At 37.9% G+C, this 25,511-nt stretch overlaps 1 protein-coding gene and 1 non-coding gene across 3 annotated transcripts in view; one reads left to right on the forward strand and one right to left on the reverse strand.

Annotated features, from left to right (window-relative positions):
- The window catches only part of NEK11 (NIMA related kinase 11), a 324,686-nt gene that overhangs the window by 228,614 nt on the left and 70,561 nt on the right, over nt 1-25,511 (reverse strand). For both annotated transcript variants that reach the window (XM_030816832.1, XM_003265413.2), the window contains one exon: nt 9,744-9,862. In XM_030816832.1, coding sequence (XP_030672692.1) covers nt 9,744-9,862 — 119 coding nt within the window. The remainder of the gene's footprint in view (nt 1-9,743; nt 9,863-25,511) is intronic.
- On the forward strand, nt 25,256-25,362 carry LOC115836430. Its single transcript, XR_004031514.1, has one exon. It is a non-coding gene; the product is annotated as a U6 spliceosomal RNA (small nuclear RNA).

Genomic DNA, 25,511 nt, shown 5'->3' on the forward strand with positions numbered 1-25,511 from the left:
GAAGGCCATTACATAATGGTAAAGGGATCAATTCAACAAGAAGAGCTAACTATCCTAAATATATATACACCCAATACAGGAGCACCCAGATTCATAAAGCAAGTCCTTAGTGACCTACAAAGAGACTCAGACTCCCACACAATAATAATGGGAGACTTTAACGTCCCACTGTCAACATTAGACAGATCAATGAGACAGAAAGTTAACAAGGATATCCAGGATTTGAACTCAGCTCAGCACCAAGTGGACCTAATAGACATTTACATAACTCTCCATCCCAAATCAACAGAATATACATTCTCAGCACCACACCACACCTATTCCAAAATTGACCACATAGTTGGAAGTAAAGCTCTCCTCAGGAAATGAAAAAGAACAGAAATTATAACAAACTGTCTCTCAGACCACAGTGCAATCAAACTAGAACTCAGGATTAAGAAACTCACTCAAAACCGCTCAACTACATGGAAACTGAACAACCTGCTCCTGAATGACCACTGGGTACGTAACGAAATGAAGGCAGAAATAAAGATGTTCTTTGAAACCAACGAGAATAAAGATACAACATACCAGAATCTCTGGGACACATTTAAAGCGGTGAGTAGAGGGAAATTTATGGCACTAAATGCCCATGAGAGAAAGCAGGAAAGATCTAAAATTGACACCCTAACATCACAATTAAAAGAACTAGAGAAACAAGAGCAAACACATGCAAAAGCTAGCAGAAGGAAGGAAATAACTAAGATCAGAGCAGAACTGAAGGAGATAGAGACACAAAAAACCCTTCAAAAAATCAATGAATCCAGGAGCTGGTTTTTGAAAAGATCAACAAAATTGATAGACAGCTAGCAAGACTAATAAAGAAGAAAAAAGAGAAGAATCAAATAGATGCAAACAAAAAATGATAAAGGGGATATCATCACCGATCCCACAGAAATACAAACTACCATCAGAGAATACTATAAACACCTCTATGCAAATAAACTAGAAAATCTAGAACAAATGGATAAATTCCTGGACACATACACCCTCCCAAGACTAAACCAGGACGAATTTGAATCCCTGAATAGACTAATAACAGGCTCTGAAATTGAGACAATAATTAATAGCCTACCAACCAAAAAAAACCCAGGACCAGATGGATTCACAGCTGAATTCTACCAGAGGTACAAAGAGGAGCTGGTATCATTCCTTCTGAAACTATTCCAATCAATAGAAAAAGAGGGAATCCTCCCTAACTCATTTTATGAGGCCAGCATCATCCTGATACCAAAGCCTGCAGACACACAACAAAAAAAGAGAATTTTAGACCAATATCCCTGATGAACATCGATGCAAAAATCCTCAATAAAATACTGGCAAACCGAATCCAGCAGCAAATCAAAAAACTTATCCACCACGATCAAGTTGGCTTCATCCCTGGGATGCAAGGCTGGTTCAACATATGCAAATCAATAAACATAATCCATCATATAAACAGAACCACAAACAAAAACCACATGATTATCTCAATAGATGCAGAAAAGGCCTTCGACAAACTTCAACAGCCCTTCGTGCCCAAAACTCTCAATAAACTAAGTATTGATGGGATGTATCTCAAAATAATAAGAGCTATTTAGGACAAACCCACAGCCAATATCATACTGAATGGGCAAAAACTGGAAGCATTCCCTTTGAAAACTGGTGCAAGACAGGGATGCCCTCCCTCACCACTCCTATTCAACATAGCATTGGAAGTTCTGATCAGGGCAATCAGGCAGGAGAAAGAAATAAAGGGTATTCAATTAGGAAAAGAGGAAGTCAAATTGTCCCTGTTTGCAGATGACATAATCGTATACATAGAAAACCCCATCGTCTCAGCCCCAAATCTCCTTAAACTGATAAGCAACTTCAGCAAAATCTCAGGATACAAAATCAATGTGCAAAAATCACAAGCATTCCTGTACACCAATAACAGACAGAGAGCCAAATCATGAGTGAACTCCCATTCACAATTGCTTCAAAGAGAATAAAATACCTAGGAATCCAACTTACAAGGGATGTGAAGGACCTCTTCAAGGAGAACTACAAACCACTGCTCAATGAAATAAAAGAGGATACAAACAAATGGAAGAACATTCCATGCTCATGGATAGGAAGAATCAATATCATGAAAATGGCCATACTGCCCAAGCTAATTTATAGATTCAATGCCATCCCCATCAAGCTACCAATGACTTTCTTCACAGAATTGGGAAAAGAAACTAAAGTTCATATGGAACCAAAAAAGAGCCCACATTGCCAAGACAATCCTAAGCCAAAAGAGCAAAGCTGGAGGCATCACGCTACCTGACTTCAAACTATACTACAAGGCTACAGTAACCAAAACAGCATGGAACTGGTCCCAAAACAGAGATATAGACCAGTGGAACAGAACAGAGCCCTCAGAAATAATACCACACAGCTACAACCATCTGATCTTTGACAAACCTGATGACAACAAGAAATGGGGAAAGGATTCCCTATTTAATAAATGATGCTGGGAAAACTGGCTAGCCATATGTAGAAAGCTGAAACTGGGTCCCTTCCTTACACTTTATACTAAAATTAATTCAAGATGGATTAAAGACTTACATGTTAGACCTAAAACCATAAAAACCTTAGAAGAAAACCTAGGCAATACCATTCAGGACATAGGCATGGGCAAGGACTTCATGTCTAAAACACTAAAAGCAATGGCAACAAAAGGCAAAATTGACAAATGGGATCTAATTAAACTAAAGAGCTTCTGAACAGCAAAAGAAACTACCATCAGAGTGAACAGGCAACCTACAGAATGGGAGAAAATTTTTGTAATCTACCCAACTGACAAAGGGCTAATATCCAGAATCTACAAAGAACTTAAACAAATTTACAAGAAAAAATCAAACAACCCCATCAAAAAGTGGGCAAAGGATATGAACAGACACTTCTCAAAAGAAGACATTTATGCAGCCAACAGACACGTGAAAAAATGCTCCTCATCACTGGCCATCAGAGAAATGCAAATCAAAACCATAATGAGGTACCATCTCACACCAGGTAGAATGGCCATCATTCAAAAGTCAGGAAACAACAGGTGCTGGAGAAGATGTGGAGAAATAGGAACACTTTTACACTGTTGGTGGGACTGTAAACTAGTTCAACCATTGTGGAAGACAGTGTGGCAATTCCTCAAGGATCTAGAACTAGAAATACCATTTGACCCAGCCATCCCATTACTGGGCATATACCCAAAGGAGTATAAATCATGCTGCTATAAAGACACATGCACACGTATGTTTATTGTGGCACTATTCACAATAGCAAAGACTTGGAACCAACCCAAATCTCCATCAGTGATAGACTGGATTAAGAAAATGTGGCACATATACACCATGGAATACTATGCAGCCATACAAAAGATGTGTTCATGTTCTCTGTAGGGACATGGAAGAAGCTGGAAACCATCATTCTGAGCAAACTATCAGAAAGACAGAAAAGCAAACACTGCATGTTCTCACTCTTAGGTGAGAATTGAACAATAAGAACACTTGGACACAGGGTGGGACATCACACACTGGGGCCTGTCATAGGGTGGGGGGAAGGCGAGGGATAGCATTAGGAGATATACCTAATGTAAATGACGAGTTAATGGGTGCAGCACACCAACATGGCACATGTATACATATGTAACAAACCTGCACATTGTGTACATATATCCTAGAACTTAAAGTATACTAAAAAAAAAAAAAAAAGAAAACACTACCTTTCAGGGAACATTTTAGCCACTCTACCACAATACCTCACCAAGTTGGCTGGGAAATCCATGGGCAGTGAAGTGATGAGGAAGCTGTCTTGGAGTAAGTACCCAGCCCTGTTCTCTCCTCCACTTGGAAAGCACCAAATTCAGCAAGGCCTTGAGACCACCAGCAGGTGGGCTCTCTGCAGAGAGGCTGCTCTGTCCTTTATCTTAAGAAATTGACATTAACTGAACTCCCTGCCCAGAACAGGAATGGGTTTCAGTGCAACATTCTCAAGACAGCTTCTAGTGAACTGTGAATTTTCTCAGCTTTTAACATCATTATTTATGTGTTTATGCCATATGTTATAGATTTAGAATAATGTATAAATAAACCAAATTAAAATAAATACAGGAAAGCTCCAAAGGAGTGAACAGATTCTTCACTTTTTCTGTAACTTCATTCTTCTTAGTGTTTCCAGGGTCTTCTTTATCTCCTCTATGGCTGCACTGTATTAGTCTGGGTTCTAATGATACATGATTTATTATGAAGAATTGGCTCATGAATTAGGGAGGCTGAGAAGTCCCACAATCTGCTGTCTACAAGCTGGAGACCCAGGAAGCCAATAGCGTAATTCAGGCCCTGTCCAAAGGACTGAGAACCAGGGGAGCCAATGGTGTAAATCCCAGTCCGAGGGTAGGAGAAGATGAGATGTCTAGCTTAAGTAGTGAGGCAGGAACAAGGGGGCAAATTCCTCCTTCCTCTGTCTTTTGTTCCATTCAAGCTATCAAGGGATTGGATGATGCCTGCCCACACTGTGGAGAGCAATCTACTTTACTGAGTCCACAGATTCACATGCTAATCTCATCCAGAACCATCTTCAAAGAAATACCTATAAACAATGTGTAATTCTGGGCATCTACTGCCCAGTCAACTTGACACATAAAATCAACCATCATATATATAAACTGAAATTTTTGCAAGGCATTTGCAACAAACGTAACCTCTTCACATGTATTGTTTCCAAGGTAATCTTAACTCATATGTAAGCCAATTTATGTAATTTTCAAAATATACTTTAATATATACCATAGATCATATAAGGAGAAAACTAGAATAATGCTTTGTAGACAAGCCTATATTTATCAGCTGTTAATTTGAAAGATTTTAGTTTAAAGCTGAGTGAAACATTGTAGTAGACTTATTCTTGTTCCAAAGTATTCACGCTTCTTATTCCTTGCAGTGAGCGGTCCCTTTGGGAGGAAGAGGCATCTCCACCCCTCTGACATTAAGAGTGGTCATGTGACTTCTCTGGTTAATGACATGTGAGCAGACCGCATGATTGTCATGTCTGAGCAAGAGGTTTCCAACTCTCTTGCTTTTCCCTCTACCAGGAGTAAAGCCTGTCCTGGATAGGGCCTGCCCCTTCAGTTTGAGTACTGGAACGAAGACATGTAGAGCAGACTTGCAGATGACCCATATCTGTCAATATGCAACATGAGCAGGAAATGATTGTTGCTGTAAGCCACTGACACTGGAGTTTCGTTAATACAGCATGACTCCCTTCAGCAAGAACATGTTTTAGTGCTACGTTCTCAAAGTAGCTTTCAGTGAACTGTGAATAGTCTTGGCTTTTTAACATCATTATTTATAAATGTTTATGTCATATGCTAAAAAAAATCATTCTTTTGGATTTAAAAAGTTTTAAGACAGATAATTAAGATAAATAAGTTTATTTTCTGAAGGAAACATGTTTTATACTAAATTAAATATTGAAAACCAACAGAAGTGAAACATAGATTACACATTTACAATCAGGAATAATATATATATAACTGCTCCATTTAAAAACCATTCTAAAATCGGATCAAGATGAAGACACCTTCCTCCCCCTCCTCACTCCAAATTCCCAGAAATACAAGAAATTTTTCAAGAGGAAATTCATAATAGTGCTAGAAAACAATAGTTAAATTAAGCAAGGTTGCTTTTTTTTTTTTTTTTTTTTTTTGAGATGGAGTCTTGCACTGTCACCCAGGCTAGAATACAATGGTGCAATCTCAGCTCACTGCAACCTCCACCTCCCAGGTTCCAGCCATTCTCCTGCCTCAGCCTCCAAGTAGCTGGGATTACAGGTGCCCGCCACCACACCTGGCTAATTTTTTGTATTTTCAGTAGAGATGGGGTTTCACTATGTTGGCCAGGCTAGTCTCGAACTCCTGACCTCGTGATCCACCCGCCTTGGCCTCCCAAAGTGCTGGGATTACAGACGTGAGCCACTGTGCCCGGCCTGCTTTTTTTTTTCTTTTTTTCTTTTTTTCTTTTTTTCCCAAAAAGCCAGGAAAGAATGCAGGAAGAGAAATCCAAAACTTAAAACACTATTAGAAGAGTCCTGCCTCTGCATCCCTCTACCCACAGCAGCCACTAGTTCAATCATGCATTCTGCACAGCTTTTCTGGCTTCTCCTTCTCACTCTTCCCACTTATTGGCTTCTGATTTCTAAGATTACCTCCTAAAATTCTATTTGTACCCTAGTCTTTGTTTCAGGGCTCTGATATTGTAGGAACCCAAACAAAGTCAAGCCCTAATGGTTCCCTAAGATCCAGAGCCTCACTTCTAACTTCCTTCTCTCATTCTCATTCTCTCTTTCTCCTCCCTCTCCTTACTCTCTCTCCATATTCTACCCAGCATATTCATAATTAAACTCATCACCATTGTTTCAAACCTGTCTTTCCAACTTCTCATTCATCCAGGCACAAAACCTCAGGTTCATCTTTGACCTTCTATCACATCTCACAGATACACTTAATTGCAAGTCCAGTCACTTCAACTTACTGAGTTCATTCTCATCTTTCCTCATTCTACCCACCTCTGCCAGCTTGGTTTAGGTCTCAGAATCTCATGCATGGATATTATAAAAGGTTCTTGACTGATAACCCAAGTTACCTTCTCTCCTTGGTATAATTTATCATCTAACCTTCCTAACCTTCCTGAAGCAAGCTCTGACAATATTATATAACTCCACTCAAAAAGCTCTTGTGAAGTTCAATGTCTATGCTCCAAAATAAAGCCCTCTTGACCTCAGCCTACCTTTGCCAACAACTTTATTCATTACTCCAAGAGCTTTCCCAATAGAACTACTCACGATTCTCTCTAAAAGTTCCATGTTTTCCCAACTCTGTGGCTGTGCTCTGTTCCCTATATCTGGAAAGCTCTGACCCATTTTTCATCATAGTCGAAACCTACCTTGGGTCAAGTGCTACTTCTTCCAAGAAGAAGCCTCCATTGATTCTCCAAATGAAAACATTATCTCTCTTCTGATCTCCTGTAACACTAAATTGTACTTTTCTTGGCACTTTTATCACTTGTTTTAAACTAGAGTATAACTTACATTAAAATGCAAAAATCTTAAATTTGATGATTTTTTACATATATATCAACATCTGTACCACTCTTGTAATCCTCCATCCAGATTAAGATATAGAACATTTCTAACATCCCAGGTTTCTTTTTGCCCCTTCCAGGCAAAACCTCTTTGCAAGAGTAATCACTATTCTGACTTATCTTAGATTAGTTTTGCCTATTTTTGAACTTCATATAAATGTAGTCATGCAGTATACACCCTTTTGCATCTGGCTTCTTTCATCCTACCTCTGATCTCTGAGATTCACCCAGGTCATGCTTATTGTCAATTGTGTATTGTTTTTAAATTATAGAATAGTAATTTAAAAAGCCCACTATAGGGCCATACCACACTCATGCAACCATTCCACTGCAGATGAATATTTTTTAGTGTTTTCACTATTACAAAAAAGGCTTCTATGGACATTTCTACATACCTTTTGTTGGACATCAGCACTCATTCCTACCCTTAGGAATAGAATTACTGGGTCATAGCTATTTGTATGTTTGGCTTAGAAAGTATTGCCAAACATTTCTCAAAAGTGTTTCTATCAATGTATACCCTATTAACAATATAAAATAATTCCAGGTGCTCCATATGCTTAACACTTGTTACTGTCATCATTTTTAAATCCCCTTTTGATGTCTGTGCTCTCATTTCTATATTAAATTATAACAACATTACATAGAGCTTAACATTTTGCAAACTTTTAAACTGTCTAATATCTCAATGCATATTTTCTACCCTTTAATGTAAGCAAGGAGGGTCCTATTATTAACCTTACTTTATATTAGGGAGGTACAAAAATAATTATGGCTTTTGTCATTAAAAATAATGGCAAAAACCACAATTACTTTCGCACCAATCTAATAGATGAGGAAACAGGTTCAGAGAGGAGAGCTTGCTTTCATGACCAGCTTGCTCAAGGTCATGAATCTAGTGAATAGTGGAGACACTGAATTATGCACATCCACCATGGTACATGGCTTATAGTTATAAGGGTACATGCTTTATGTCTGCTAGCTTACTAACAGCTCTTTGAGGTTGAGACTTATTTTTAATGTATCACTACCTAATGAAGGAATGAATGAACTGAAATATAAAACTGTAATTTCTCTGTACATAAAAACTTTACAGTAATTGGTTATAACAACATGACTAAGAAGCACCATCACTTGTTACCTGAATCACAAAGGATTGTATTTCAGATCCACAGATTCACAAATATCCAAATATTTAGTCTCATTTAATGACTTTCTTTGAATATTAAAGGATTAAAAAATTATAAGCCTCTGTTCAAAGGGTTATTTTAAACTCATTTATTTTAACTATTACTAAGCAGTCTTAAAGGTATCAAAAATATTTGGGTTCTTAAATCAACCAAATTCCAGTTTTGTATTTTGTGCATAGAATACCATAGTTAGCATCTTAATATGTGCTGTTTTTTAGTTGTTTTTATTGCATATAACCTAACAATATGCTAAGAAATAAAGGAAGTACCAATATAAATGTACGTACACAGAAGTTTTACAGTCAGTAGCTTTAGGTAGCTTATTAAAAGATTATTTGATTCATTTAAGTCAAATAATCTTTTAATAAAAGATTTCTTAAGATAGTTTGACATCATCCAACAGATTGTTATGAGGTGTCACTAAATCAGTAGCTAACTGTATCAACAAGCACGTGTTTTAGAAGATACATGGCGAATTACAGAATAATCTTATTACTTTTTATGCTGTCAGAAAGTACAGATGACACATTTAAGCAATCTGACATCCATGGATAGTTAGACCTTGGTGTGCCTTATAAATTACCCCCTTTCATTCAAGAAGAATGGTACCGTGTGTTAACGCCCACTTCCAAGGTGAAAGCGACCATAGACACCGCAGGGTATCCACTTCTTTTTTGTCTATGTATGTTCATCTTTTCAAACATGTTCATATCATTTTATGGGTCTCTAAAACATTTAACTTCTAAAACTTCTTACTTTTGACCTATAAAAATTCATTAAAAGTTTTAAAATACATTTTTGAGGCAGAGATTGTAAATGTAAATCATAGAAATAATTGACTTCATTATCAGATACTTCATATCAAAACTGACTTTCTATCTGAATACTTATCTCTCTGAGGTGAAAGAATACATTCTGTCTCAATTACTGAGCTCTTTTGGGATGTGAACCTAGCTAAGTGTGCACTGACACATTCCAAGGTGACCACACAATTCATTTGTGGCATACTAAGGTATTTACAACTCAAGCCTGCTGTAAGATACAATAAATTCGTAGGATGCCAAAGGTTTCTGAGAACTTCCTGTAATTCACAGGACATGATCAGACATAATGAAATGTGTTTAATACAAATTTCTGTCTTATATTCAAGGCCAACTTGAGTTTTAGAACAGCAACAAAAAGCTATGCAAGTAAATCCTCTAGATATAATCATTCAACAGTTTTCTCAAGGAAAAACATATTATAGATGTTTAATTATAGCCATATACCCTTTGAACTTGTTTTCTTTCAATTATAGAAAAAAAAATTCACTTTTCAAGTTCAAACATGACTGTTACAACTATATCATGTTCCCAGTAGCAAATGAACATACCTCTCATGCATGTAGTCAACTCCCAGCAGCAGCTGGATAAACCATTCTATTATTTGATTTTCTGGAAAGATTTTTCCAGCTTGTTTATATTCCTGTATTTTATCATCCAGATCTCGGCCCTGAAATGAAGAGCATAATCTTTCATATTTTTTCAGCTAATATATTAAAATCAAGCTCATTTAACAACAGTTAATACATAGCAGTCACTGTTTATAAGAAAGTGCCATTCTGTAATTATCACTGACAAAGATTCTCTCTTTAATCAAAGTCTATCCAGGTTCCTTTGAGTACTCTTCTCAGCTCGGCCTCAACATTGACCTATAAAGACTTTAACAAACACGAATGTATTAATAGTTTCTAAAAGCCCAAGGCCACAACCCTAGGATGGTCCTACCCTCCTACCCCTTAAAGTTCCTGCCTGAGAAAACTCAAGGTAGACAGAAGAATTGACTGTTTCTTCCAGCCAATGCCTGAAGATAGGGCTCTTGTCTCCCAATCTCTAAGGAAGGTTAGGAGAGTCTAACTTTGATGAGCACCAGATAACAAACCCACATGAGTTTACAGGGACCAACCTCCACTTCCTGATTCTTGTAATTTTTCACTTCCTTGACTCTGCTCAGGCCCCTGCTGTTCCTCTTCCTTACTCCCTTATTCTCCCTGAATACCCAGTCACTCTGCACAAATCAGAATGGAGTTTAGCTCTTTCCTCTAGTACCAGTAGTTACTTCATAAAATCTGTTTTAAATGCTTTAATGATATCACTCCAGGAAAAAACCCTTATAAGGAGAAAAGTTATCACATAAACCTTCAACCTAAATTATTTTTTATTATATTACCTATATATGCACCCACATAAAACTAGCAATAACTTTTCTTACACTTTGAGTTCTATATAATTATAGAATCTTAACATATATAAAACTTAAAAAGGTTGGCCAATAAAATTCAAATCAGTGATATGAATTTAATATAAAGTGATGATTTTTGATGAGACTAAATTGGTACTTACATTGTGCCTATAGCTGCTGTAGTATAGATTCTTTTGAGTTCAGCATGCCCAGGGTACCATGTGCACTGGGATGACTGAATTATCCTTTCCTCTATATGGCTATAGCAAAGCCCTAAGGAATATTATAACTGTGTATCTATGTGGGGATCCAAGCACATCGTTTAAGCATTTAGTGAAGCTCTATCCTATCACTCACTGGCAATAAGTAAAATAATAATACTTATTATTAAGGCCAAAAACTATGATAAAAAATGACAAACATCTAAAATAGCCTGGCAGTGTCTGATATAATGCCCTTTCTGAATACGGTTGTACGATGTATTTCAATTGCTATAAAAATAAAAATGTCAAATGCTAAATTCTCTTAGAGAACCCTTAGACCTGATCCATTTTACTGTAAAACACCAAAAAATTAGAGATAATTTGAGAAATGTTCCTCTAAAGAAAAGGATGGATTCAATGTAACTGTGTTTGGTCTTTGCAGGATGCAAAACACAGGCCCCATAAAGAGTGGAAGAGGTCCTTATCATGTTCATGGGGAGCAAAAGTGGAAAAAATAAGCTAGTCACAGACTACTCATGACAGAGTTGTTGTTAAGATGCAAAGGAAGAACATGTATAGGCAATGAGACAATCCAAAAGAAATTACTTCTAATGAAACAACATGAGGTCAACTGATTCACTTCTAATACATTTTTTATTTCCTTACAGTGCAATGTGCAACTATTTGCTTAGCATTTTCTCTCCTACACAGGACCATAACAAATCAAAAGTATAGCAAACATTCACTTGCAGCCTAGCTCAAGTACGGTTTCCTGATAGTTTTCTGGGCCAAAGAGAGTGTTCCAAAGCTTGGTGGAATTCAAAAATATGGCGAATTGAATACTTAACTCCTTGTCTAAAAGACTATCATTTCTTTCTCATTCTTCAAACCTGCCTTTATTTCTTCTCTCTTTTTACTCCTAGAGTTTATCAGAATTCTGTTGAGCCATACAAGCTGTACTCTCATGTTTCTATAAATTGCAAAGAACATTTTCAACAATAGATCATTATAACAACCTGTGTAGTAGACATGAAAGTCCTTCAGATGAAAGGTGACCTGCAAATATACAGTTGACCCTTGAACAATATGGGTTTGAACTGCGTAGGTCTGCTTAATATATCAGTTTACAAGCTTATAATATCAGCTTCTAAGCTGATATTTTTCAACCAAACACATATTGAAAATACAATATTTGCAGGAATGGAAATCTGCATATATGAAGGGCTTTTGTATATATGAAGGTTCTGCAGGGCCAACTGCAGGACTTGAGTATGCGAGGATTCTGGTATATCTCATTTAGTTTCTCTGAATACGATAAAACATCTCCAGTGGTGGAAAGACTATTGCCTACATGTTGCCATCTTCTTCCTGAATACCTTCAGAGGAGGAGTGAAAGGAGAGAGAAGAAGATGAAGACAATGATAAAGAAAAATGAAAAGAAAAACTTGCCTTAAAGAAATATCAGTGAAGCTGCCTGCTAGCTTCTTCTTTTTTTAATTATTATTATACTTTGTTTTAGGGTCCATGTGCACAATGTATGTCAACCCAATGTATCACTTTAAAAACACCAAAAATAAGCACAATTTTCTCCGTGTACAAAAATTATGGTCCCAGAACCTGTGCATTTTTTAAAATGTGTTAACCTTACTAAGGACAAGCTAGAATTACAGTGGCCACAGTGAAGTTTTAACCCAGATAAAACTGGTCACTTGTGAGACACATTAGAGAAGAAAGGATCCAACACACCACAAAAGCAATGGGACACATTCTTTAACGGATACACAGAAGTATTAAATATCTAAGATATGAAATGAATCAAAGATTTCCTCTTTAAAAGATTCCTTAGAGAAGGCTAATGGAAAAAATCTTAAGTCTTAATTCACTTCCAGATTAGTGAGCTTTGTGTTATTGTATTTGGCACCTGGCTAAAATTTTTAAATGAATACTACAAGATCTGTTTTTATGTTTATATTTATATATGTCAGTATGTATGTTATGAATGTGTAATATATTTCTTTTTCCTTATGGTATTGCCAAAATTAAGTTGTAAAAGAGAACTATTTAATTGGCTTAAAGAAAAATAAGCGCTTATGTAAAATAGGTATTCCTTAAACCCTTAGAAACAAACCTAAAATATTTTTCAAGTTGACTTAATCTTGGATAATCTTGGGTAAATAGTAGCTAATAAAAGTATATTGGCTTGATTAACTCAGGCATACCTTCAGAGTTGTCAGCATTTAGTATAATACAGATGCACAACTCTTCTTCCCTAGGCTTATTTAGTAAAATAAGTTCATGTTATCTCTATGTGACATAGCTTGTCATCAAGAAAAATAACTTAAGGTGATGGCTATTTAATGTCTCATCTTTATGAGCATTTCAAGCATAATTGTTAAAAGCAAGAGTTAAATAGAGGTAAGATAGAATTCCCATGTGAAAAATGTCCTTTCTATACCAGAAACTTTTAACATTCTTACGAAGGATGGGAAAAAAAAAAAAAAGCCCTAACATGATAGAAATAAAAATTTGCTTCCTCTACAGTTTCTTACTACAGAGAGACTAAAGACAGTTGGGACTGTTAATAAATGTTCTGTGCCACATTGAAAAAATATATTATAAAAAAGTACATGCTCCTAGAATTATAATTCACAGGTTTTCCAATCTGTAGACTGCTGGTATGATATTCACACTTGCTTGCTTCCTAGTGTTCACTAGAAATTAAGGTCATAAAGGGCTAAGAATTCTAATTAAAATATGTAACTAAAATTACTAGAAATAATAAGGAAAAAACTTTATATGCAAGTATACAATACAGGTAAGATGCACTTTTGGTAAGGAAAAGCATAAGTTATGAGGATGTGTATTGTTTTGTTAAAACAAAAAGAGAATAATTTTTGTTCTAGAGTAGAATGATTGGTCCAAAATGAGAAAGAAATATTTGGGAAAAAAACTAACTGGATATTAGAAAGTGATATGGTTTAGTGTGTCTCCACCCAAAATCTCATCTTGAATTGTAATCCCCATAATCTCCACATGTCAAGGGCAGGACCAGGTGGAGATAATCAAATCATGGGGGTGGTTTCCCCCATGCTGTTCTCATGATAGTGAGTGAGTCTCACAAGATCTGATGGTTTTATAAGCATCTAGCTCCCCTGCTTGCACTCACTCCATCCTGCTGCCCTGTGAAGAAGTGCCTGCTTCTCCTTTGCCTTCCAACATGATTATAAGTTTCCTGGGGCTTCCCCAGCCGTGCGGAACTGTGAGCCAATTAAACCTCTTTCCTTTATAAATTACCCAGTCTTGGCTATCTCTTCATTGAGAATGGACTAATACAAAAACTCTGTGGAAGAGAAACCTTGGGAAAGAAATTTTATATGTGATTAAGCTAGCTAAGATTAGATGTGCTATTTATAAATTTTTCTAAAAATTAAGCATTAATATCAAAAACACTATGAAGGGAAATTAGAATTTCATCCTTTATGTTAAAACAACTTTTTCTTGAGGTACTGGTCTACTTTTAATAGGAAATTGTGAAAAGGTTTTTTGTTTGTTTTGTTTTTACCTTTTAGGCCAAGGAAATATTCTGCGTTTTGTCAAGATAATTAAGAAAGTCAGTAAAAGAAATGCCATGATGGCTGACTTGCCAAGATGGCTGACTAGAAGCAGTTAGTGCATGCCGCTCTCATGGAGAAGAGGCAGAGTGGCAAATAAACACTAATCCTGCAAGTGGATCATACAGGTGGCCATGTTTTGATTCATCAAAGAAGCAACAGCGACCCACAGAAAGCAAAGAAGAGCAAGGCAGGACAGCTGCCCACCCAGGATTGGTGCAGAGCCAGAGGAGGCTCCCAGCTGCAAGGTAAGGATGAGTGAGAGTCCCTAGGGAGCACATGTCTGCATGAGCTTTGTAATCTTGGGCACAGGAGAGGCCCCCGGCTCCCCTGGGCTTCCAGATTGACAAAGAGAGCTTGTGGAGTCTGTGCAGAGCTACCACTGAAGCCCACATTGAGCTCCATGAGCCTTGGATCCCCAAGCATGTTGGTACCAGCTGCCATAGCCCTACCAACAAAGGAGCTCAGGCTCTCTTGTGCACCTCTAGGATAGGTACCACATGCACAGTGCTGAGGAGAGGATGAACTGCAGACTGTACCTCATCAGGCAAGGTCCAACCACAGCCACCTCACTCCAACCTGAACATTCCAGCTGGTCATCGCTCTTCTTTCCTCTGGGATGGAGCTCCCAGAGGCAACTAACAAGCCTGCTGTAATTGCCACTGCTACAGCCCCTGCCCCTGCTGGCCTCCTCAAGCTGGGGAGAGAGTAAAGAATCTAAGAACTGTCATTGGCCTCCAGCATGCCACAGCTGTCATACAGTAAGGTGGCCAGACTGTTTTCCATGCAGATCTCTGAACTTGCTGCTCCTGATTGGGCAGGGCCTTCCAGCTTAGGCCCCCAGAGCAGCTGCGCCACTCCCACCTGATCAGTTAGTGGTGGTTCTGCATTTCTCTGGGGTGGAGTTTCCAGAGACAACTGACAGGCCCTCTGTCATTGCCACCACCATAGTAGCCACCCATCACCCCCAACACCCAGGTTAGAAAGGGAACAAACAGCCTGATTGTTGTTGCAAGCCTACAGCACACCACAGCCATCCTATGGAGAAGAGGCCAAACTATCCTCTTTAGTCTTCCCTAGGCAGAGCCCCCCCCCCGCCACCTACTCCCAAGCTTGGGCCCACAGCACAGCTGCCCCATCCCTAGCTGATCACTCAAATTAGCCATGGCTATGCATTTCTTTGGGGTGGCACCCCCTGAGGTAACTGGCTGGCTGTATGCCATTGCTGCCACTGCAGCCCCACCCCTGCTGCCCCCAAGGTGGGGAAGGAACAAAAAGCCTGATCTCTCCCCAAGGCTGCAGTGCATAGCCTAGGAATACTAAGGCACTCGAGTGGGAATGGAGCCCACACTCTCAGAGCACTAAGAGGGTTGAGTCACATGGGTTCATGGGCTGCAGCAGGAATAGGCATGCCTTTCTCCACAGAGCCAGACTGAAAAGGTATGGTCTATCTCCCTACTTCAGCCTCTGACTGAGGGAACCCTGCAGCCCAAACACCTAACAAAAGAAATGCAGGTACAGTGCCAGTGATTGGAAGGAGCTCCCCCAAGGCCCAGGAGTAAACTCGGCAAAGGGGTCACCTCTCTTGCCACTGCACCACAGAGCAAGCTTGCAAGTGGCAGGAAATACAAAGGAGCCATGCAGCAGAGTAAGAGCCTCTACCAGCAAATATGCTTAAGCTTCATCTACTGGATTGCAGCCCAAACTACAACAACAAAAATGCTTTGCTAATATAACCTCCTATAAGACCAAGGGTAAGAATTCAGCCGCAAATAAAGAACCTGCATAGAGCACTGGCCCTCTGAAAACATCCAGAAACGAAACCAACTAACTGTACTCAATTTACACCACAATTAAAGGAACACCAACCTTCTCAGATGAGAAAGAACCAACTCAAGAGTTCTGGCAATGCAAAAAGCCAGAGTGTACCCTTACCTCCAAACAAGTCCACTAGCTCCCCAGCAATGGTTTTTAACCAATCAAAAATGACTGAAATGACAGACATAGAATGTGGACTCTGGATGACAAGGAATCTGATGGAGATTCAGGAGAAAGTTGAAACCCAACCCAAGGATTCCAAGGAATCTAGTAAAATGATCTAAGAGCTGAAAGATGAAGTAGCCATTTAAGAAAAAACCAAATTGAACTTCTAGAGCTGAAAAATTCACTACAAGAATTTCATAATATAATCAAAAGTATTAACAGAAGGATCGAAGCTGAGGAAAGAATCTCAGAGCTCAAAGACCAGTTCTTCGAATCAACTCAGTTGGACAAAAATAAAGAAAAATAATTTTTAAAAATGAATAAAACTTCTGAGAAATACAGGATTATATAAAGAGACCAAATCTATGACTCAATGGTATTCCTGAGAGAGAGAGAATAAACAACTCAGAAAATATATTTGAGGATACAGTCCATGAAAATTTCCCTAATGTTGCTAGAGAGGATGACATGCAAAACGAATAAATACAGAGAACCTTGGTTAGACACCATATAAGTCAACCATCCCAAAGGCACATAGTCATCAGATTCACCAAGGTCAAGGTAAAAAAAAAAATCTTAAAGGAAGAGAGAAAAGTCAATTCATGCACAGAGGGAAACCCATCAGGCTAGCAGCAAACCTCTCAGCAGAAACCTTACAAGCCAGAAGAGATTGGGGTACTATTTTCAGCATTCTTAAATAAAAGAAATTTCAACCAAGAATTTCATATCCCATCAAACAAAGATTCATAAGTGAAGGAGAAATAAAACCCTTCTCAGAAAAGCAAATGCTGAGGGAATTCATTTTAACTAGACCAGCTTCACAAGTGGTCCTTAAGGGAGTGCTAAACATGGAATTGAAAGAATGGCACCTGCTACCACAAAAACACACATAGGCACATAGCCCACAGGGACTACAAAGCAATCACAACTCTACATAACAACCGGCTAACAACATGATGACAGGATCAATATCTCACATATTAATAATAACCCTGCCGGGTGCAGTGGCTCACACCTGTAATCCCAGCACTTTGGGAGGCCGAGGTGGGCGGATCACGAGGTCAGGAGATCGAGACCATCCTCGATAACACAGTGAAACCCCGTCTCTACTAAAAATACAAAAAAATAGCCAGGCGTGGTGGTGGGTGCCTGTGGTCCCAGCTACTCGGCAGGCTAAGGCAGGAGAATGGTGTGAACCCTGGAGGCGGAGTTTGCAGTGAGCCGAGATCATGCCACTGCACTCCAGCCTGGGTGACAGAGCAAGACTCCATCTCAAAAAAAAAAAAAAAAGAATAATAATAATAATAACCCTGAATGTAAATGAGCTAAACATCCCACATAAAAGCCATAGAGTGGCAAGCTAACACCCATCTAACATGTAATGGTACACATGGGCTCAAAGTAAAGGGATGGAGAATGGAGAAAGATTCACTATTCAAACAAAAAACAAAAAAGAGCAGGAGTCACTATTCCCATATAAAATAACCCAGATTTTAAACCAACAAAAATTAAGGAGAACACAGAATGACATTACATAATGATAAAGGTTTAATTGAACAAGAAGGCTTAACTATACCAAACATATATGCACCCAGTACTATAGTAGCCAGATTCATAAAACAAGTTCTCCTTGGCCTATGAAAAGACTTAGACAACCACATAATAATGCAGTGAGGCTTCAGCATCCCACTGACAGCATTAGACATACCATCAAGGCAGAAAACTAACAAAGAAACTATGGACTTAACACTTCACCAGCTAGACATAATAAACATTTATAGAACACTGCAACCAACAACCACAGAATATATATGCTTCTCTTCTCCACATGGAACATATTCTAAGATCGAACACATGCTCAGTCATAAAGCAAGTCTCAATAAATTCAAAAACTTGAAATCATACCAAGCATATTCTCAGATCACAGTGCATAAAAATATAAATCAATATCAAGAAGACCTCTCAAAACTACACAGTTACATGGAAATTAAACAACTTGCTCCTGAATAACTTCTGGGTTAACAACAAAATTAAGGCAGAAATCAAACAATTCTTTGAAATTAATGAAAATAGAGACACAACATACCAAAATATCCAGGGTGTAGCTGAACATGTTAAGAGGAAAGTTTGTAGTACTAAATACCTTCATCAAGAAGTTAGAAAGAGCTCAAATTAACTATTTAACTTTGGACCTAAAGGAACTAGGAAAAAAGAACAAACCAACCCTAAAGCTAGCAGAAGAAAATAAATAACTAAAATTAAAGAAGAACTGAATGAAACTCAGATGCAAAAATCTATACAAAAGGTCAATGACACCAAGAGTTGGTTCTTATAAAAAAATAAACAAGATTGGTAGACCTCTAGCTAGATTAACAACAAAAAAAGAGATCCAAATAAGCATAATCAGAAATGACAAAGATGATATTACAACCAATCCCATAGAAATACGAAAGATCCTCAGAGAATACTATGACCAACTTACACACACAAAATAGAAAATCTAGAGGAAACAAACAAATTCCTGGAAACACACAATCTCCCAAGACTGAATCAGGAAGAGATTAAAACTCTGAATAGACCAATACTGAGCTCTGCAATAATAATAATAATAAAACCTACCAACCAAAAAAGTCCTGCACCAGATGGATTCACAGCTGAATTCTACCAGTTGTACAAAAAGAACTAGTACCAATCCTACTAAAACTATTCCAAAAAAATCGAGGAGGAGGGGCTCCTCCCTAATTCACTCTATGAAGCCAGCAACTGCCTAATACCAAAATCTGGCAAAGACACAACAAAAAAGGAGAACTTCAGGCCAATATCCATGATGAACATAGATGCAAAAATCCTCAATAAAACATAGCAAACTGAATCCAGTAGCACAGCAAAAAGTTAATATGCCAAAATCAAGTAGGCTTTATTTATTTATTTATTTAGAGACAGAGTCTTGCAGTGTCACTCGTGCTGGAGTGCAATGGCACGATCTCAGCTCATTGCAACCTTGGCCTCCCAGGTTCACGCGATTATCCTGCCTCAGCCTCCTGAGTAGTCACCAGCTAATTCTTTATATTTTTAGTAGAGACGGGATTTCACCATGTTGGCCAGACCAGTCTCCAACTCCTGACCTCATGATCTGCCTGCCTCCACCTCCCAAAGTGCTGGGATTACAAGCATGAGCCATCGTGCCCGGCCCAAGTAGGCTTTATTTTTGGGATGCAAGGTCGGCTCAACATACACAAATCAATAAATGTGATTCACCCACCACATAAACAAAATTAAAAGCAAAAACCATATGATCATCTTAATAAACACAGAAGAAGAAAATCCAATATCCATGATAAAAACCCTCAACAGACCAGGCATTAAAGGAACACACCTCAAAATAATAAGAGCTATTTATGAAGAATTCTCAGCCAACATCATACTGAATGGTAAAAACTGGAACCATTCTCTTTGAGAACTGGAACAAGATGAGGGTGCCCACTCTTACCACTCCTATTCAACATACTACTGGAAGTCCTAGCCAGAGCAACTGGGCAAGAGAAAGAAATAAAAGGCATCCAAAACAAAGTCAGCTATCTCTCTTTGCTGACAATATGATTCTATTCCTAAAACAACCTAAAGACTCCACCAGAAGACTATTAGAACTGATAAACAATTTTAGTAAGGTTTCAGGATACAAAATCAATGTACAAAAATCAATAGCATTTCTATAAACCAACAATGTCCAGGCTGAGAGTCAAATCAAGAACACAATCCCATTTAAAATAGCCACAAAGAAAATGAAATGCCCAGGAATACAGCTAACCATAGAGGTGAAAGATCTCTACAAGGAGAAATATAAAACATTGCTGAAAGAAATCAGTGATGATGCTAATAAATGGAAAAAACATTCCATACTTATGGATTGGAAGAATCAATATTGTTAAAATAGCCATACTGCCCTAAGCAATCTACAGATTCAACACTATTCCTATCAAACTACCAACATCAATCTTCACAGAATTAGAAAAAACTAACATTCACATGGAACCAAAAAAGAGCCTGAATAGCCAAGGCAATCCTAAGGAAAAGAACAAAGCTGGAGGCATCACACTACCTAACTTCAAACTGTATTATAAGGCTATCGTAAACAAAAAGCATGATACTAGTACAAAAACAGACACATAAACCAGTAGAACAGAATAGAAAACTCAGAAATAAAGCCACATGCAACCATCTGATCTCTGACTAGGCCAACAAAAACAAGGAATGGAGAAAGGATCCCTTTTCAATAAATGGTCCTGGGATAACTGGCTGGCCATATGCAGAAGACTGAAACTGGACCCTTACCTTTTACCACATACAAAAATTAACTCAAGATTGATCAAAGATTTTAATGTAAATCATCAAACTATAAAAATTCTAGAAGAAACCTAAGAAATGCCCTTCTTGACATTGGTCTTGGCAAAGAATTTCTGGCTAAGTTCTCAAAAGCAGTTGCAACTAAAACAAAACAAGTGGGACCTAATTAAACGAAAGAGCATCTGCACAGCCAAAGAAACTATCAACAGAGTAAACAAATGATGTACAGAATGGAATAAAATATTGACTAATGATGCATCCAACAAAGGTTTAATATCCAGAATCTATAAGGAAGTTAAATCAACAAGGAAGAAAAAAACCAAAAACATTTAAAAGTAGGCAAAGGTCAAGAGTTAGAGAACAGCCTGACCAACATGGTGAAACCCCATCTCTACGAAAAATACAAAAATTAGTCGGGTGTGGTGGTGCGCATCTGTAATCCCAGCTACTCAGGAGGCTGAGGCAGGAAAATCACTTGAACCCAGGAGGCAGAGGTTGCAGTGAGCAGAGATTGCACCACTACACTCCAGCCTGGGCAACAGAGTGAGACTCCGTCTAAAAAAAAAAAAAAAGTGGGCAAAGGACATGAACAGGCACTCCTCACAAGAAGATATACAAGTGGCCAAGAAACATGAAAAAATGCTCATCATCACTAATCATCAGAGAAATGCAAATCAAAACCATAATGAGTTACCATCTCATACCAGTCAGAATGGCCATTTTTAAAAAGTCAAAAAACAACAGATAACGGCAAGGCTGTGGAGAAAAGTGAATGCTTACCCAGTGTTGATGGGAATGTAAATTAGTTCAGCCACTGTGGAAAGCAGTTTGGAGATTCCTCAAAGAACTCAAAACAGAGCTATTATTCAACCCAGCAATCTCATTACTGTGAATATACCCAAAGGAAAATAGATCATTCTACCAAAAAGACATATGCATGCATAATGTTCATCACCACACTATTCACAACAGCAAAGACATGGAATCAGCTTAGGTGCCCACCAATCACTGATTGGATAAAGAAAATATGATACATATACACCATGGAATACTCCACAGCCATAAAAATGGAATGAAATCATGTCCTCTACAGCAACATGGATGAAGCTGGAGGCCATAATCCTAAGCAAACCAATACAGGAACAGAAAACCAAATATCACATGTTATAAGTGGGAGCTAAACATTGAGCACACATGGATATAAACAGAGGAACAATAGACACTGCCAACTACTAGATAGGGGAGGGAGGAAGGGGGATGTGAGTTGAAAAACTACCTATTGGGTACTATGTTCACTACCTGGGTGCAATATACCCATGTAACAAACCTACAGATGTACCCTCTATAACAAAAATATGTCAATTTTTTTAAAAAGACAATTTCCTGTGCTTCATGTGCTCTTTATTAGTCTTTTGATCACTCAAGAAAACAGTTCTATTTAAAAAGCTAAGGTTTTTCTATAATTATGTAACTTTATTTGAAGTATTTTAATTATCACTCCGCTTAAATGACTATTGTTGCCAGTGACCTATGATCCTATTTTAATTAAGTATTTTAAACCCTTTGACATTTTTTAACCACTTCTCAAAATCAAGCATTAAATTAAGGCCTTTCGACCTCAAGCCAACTTTGGAAGTTTCCAAACTGACCTCTGGAATTTCTCAAAGGAATTTTTTCCTCTCTTCTTATAAAAAAGAGAGATGTTAAACTAATTAGGCTTATTTGATGTGTTAAATTACATGGGAAGCATTGTCAAATAATAAGTGTTGCTGAACCATCTTTAAGTTATATTGCATGAGCATGTTATTAATATGTTTTCCAGAAATTATATGAAATTCCCAGAAACTTGATGGTCTTGACATATTACTATCACTCATAATTTTAATTATTTTAAAATATTGTATATACAGTAAAGGAAACAAAATTTTCTTGTCAATTGCATTATAATTAATTTTCATCAGACATTTAACCATTATCATTTAAAGTCTTGCCATCCACAGACAGTTGATTGTTTTACTTTGGTATTTTCCTGAAAGTTACTGAAAACAACTATAAACCTAAATTTTTCATCTTTGAGGGGATTCATGGAAAGAACTCTGACAACATAGGTTTCTGATAACCTTAGGTTCACACAGTTAGATTAGATAAGAATTTCTAGAACTCTAATGAATAAATTGATTGGTTCATAAAACCACTAACCCCACATCAAGCAGAACAGGAATTAATTGGTTGCTAAGGAAATGCTTTGGCAGGTTTTCATAGTAAGTCAGCCAGTACTGAAATTGTTAAGATATACAATTTGAATGAGCTCCATAAGATTGATCCAAGTCAAATTACCTATAATGAACTATTTCATAAACAATGCTTTGTGCCTGAATTGGAGAAATCAACTGGTATTTAAAAGGATGTAAATTCAATGTTAAGTGGGGGCTAATGGAGGGCTTGGACAGTTGCTTGGTCCTTCCTGAGTCCTTAAAGCTTTAATTATTAAAACCTCTGTACTCCTTAACTCATCATAGGAGAGAGAAAATAATCCCAATTATTTTAAAAAATACTGGCAGGCTGTCTGTTCTAAAATTCCTAAAATGGTTTATAACCACTGTCTGGTTTGTCGAACCCATCATTTTGACAAGACAATAAAACACTCAGATGATACATTTCCAGCACCTGCTGGATCATTTGAATACTTACAAATGGACATCACTCAATTCCTACCTTCAATGAATATTTTCTGGATATACAGAAGCTTTCCCGTCATGCAGGAAGGTTGCTGATATAACAGTAGCTAAAAGGTTATCATGAAATGTGTTTGCTTTATGGAATATTCTTGGAGAAATCTCCAGTGGTAGAGGTGCTCATTTCACTGGACAAGTTATAAAGCAGTTAAATAAGTTATTACAAACACAATAGTATTAGGCAAAGCTAACTGCATTGACTGTATTACCTTGTTCAAAGGTATTACTGATTGATGGCAGTCAGATCCAACCCCTTGGAAAACACAGACTGACCCCTTATAAAATAGTTACCGGAAGGTGTATGGCCCTAATAATAGAACCTCACGAATCTCACACTTTTATAAGTCCCGACATGACTTAATATTGAAAGATTTTAATGCATTATGCTAAAGTATATTTTTACCAGTTAAAAGAAACCCTTTGCGACCCACCAGTTGATGACAACTAGATCTTTCATGATCTAGAACCCACTGAATGGGTCTTTTGGAAGCAACACCAGAGAAAGACTGCCCTTGAGCCTCACTGAAAAAGACCATACCAAGTTCTTCCCACCACCCACACTACTGCAAAATTTCAGGGCCTCAAGCCTTGGATCCCTATATCTCAACTCAAGAGAGCCCCTCCAGACTCTTGGGACAGTAAATTCACTGGAGATCTCAAGGTAAAGCCGACTAGGGAAGCTTTTCTCCAGAAGAAAATGGCATCCTAGATGTGGACAGCTTTCCCAAGATCACAGGTCAAGACTGTTCTCCTCTGTCACTATGAAATCTTTGTTCCCTTTCCTCTTTGTTTTCTTTTCTGTTTATATATGGCAAGATAATGTGATAATTAAGATTTCATAATTGATAGCTTTTGCAGGGAACTAGACTGAATGTTGACTATGTCATGTTAAACCTGAATCCCTATATGATCTTAGAGATATTCTAGTTCACCATGTAACAAATTTCACTAATATTCCAAGTGTGATTATTTGTTCAAATTGCACATCTGGGCTAAGCGCAGTGGCTCAATGCCTGTAATCCCAGCACTTTGGGAGGCAGAGGCGGGTGGATTACCTGAGGTCAGGAGTTTGAGACCAGCCTGGCCAACATGGTGAAATCCCATCTCTACTAAAAATACAAAAATTAGCCAGGCGTGGTGGCACATGCCTGTAATCCCAGCTACTCAGGAGGCTGAGGCAGGAGAATTGCTTGAGCCGAGGAGGCGGAGGTTGCAGTGAGCCGAGATCATGCCACTGCACTCCAGCCTGGCCAACAGAGCGAGACTCTGTCTCAAAAAAAAAAAAAAATTGCACATCTGGTTCTTTCCACAGGATTAGGTTTCTAGATTCATATATTCAGACTTGTGTTTAAATCTAATAGTAGGAAAAACCTATATTGAGGGTTTTGCAGCTAAATTATGCCAGAAACTAAGAAAACCAAAAGAAAGATAAGTTGACAGTTTGTAGACAACTTTATAACCCTAATCCCTTCATTGTAAGAAGTAATCTACCATACAATGATTCAATAATGGACCCTTGGATAAATATTACCAGTGCTTCCCAACTGGTGATTTCTAACACACAATGTATCACACAAGGAACTATCTCTTGTGCCCCTCCAGGATATATTTTCATCTGTGGAGGATTTAATGATCAACCATATGTGTGGGCAACTCCTTATCTCAAGTGGAAAATAAGGGACCAATGTGGATTAGAGATTCTAACAGTACCACTGTCACTTCATAAGCAACTGGAAACTGAACATTGTTCTGTATCTCTTAATTTGTCCCATGGATTAACGAGAAATTGTGCTTGCTTTGGCAGCACATATACTAAAATTGGAACGATACAGAGGAGGTTAGAATGGCCTCTGTGCAAGGATGACATGGAAATTCATGAAGCGTTCCATATTTAAAAATAAAAATAATAAAGAGGAATTTTCTGGCAGGCTTAAATGGCTCTAAATGGGCATCTTTTGTAGAATGGTTCTTCTTTGGCTTGGCATAAATGTATACAGAGTTATCATTAGAAATCTATCTCAAATATTAGCCACTATAGCTGATT

The sequence above is a fragment of the Nomascus leucogenys genome, chromosome 8, assembly GCF_006542625.1.
Source record: "Nomascus leucogenys isolate Asia chromosome 8, Asia_NLE_v1, whole genome shotgun sequence".
Classification (NCBI taxonomy): Eukaryota; Metazoa; Chordata; class Mammalia; order Primates; family Hylobatidae; genus Nomascus; species Nomascus leucogenys.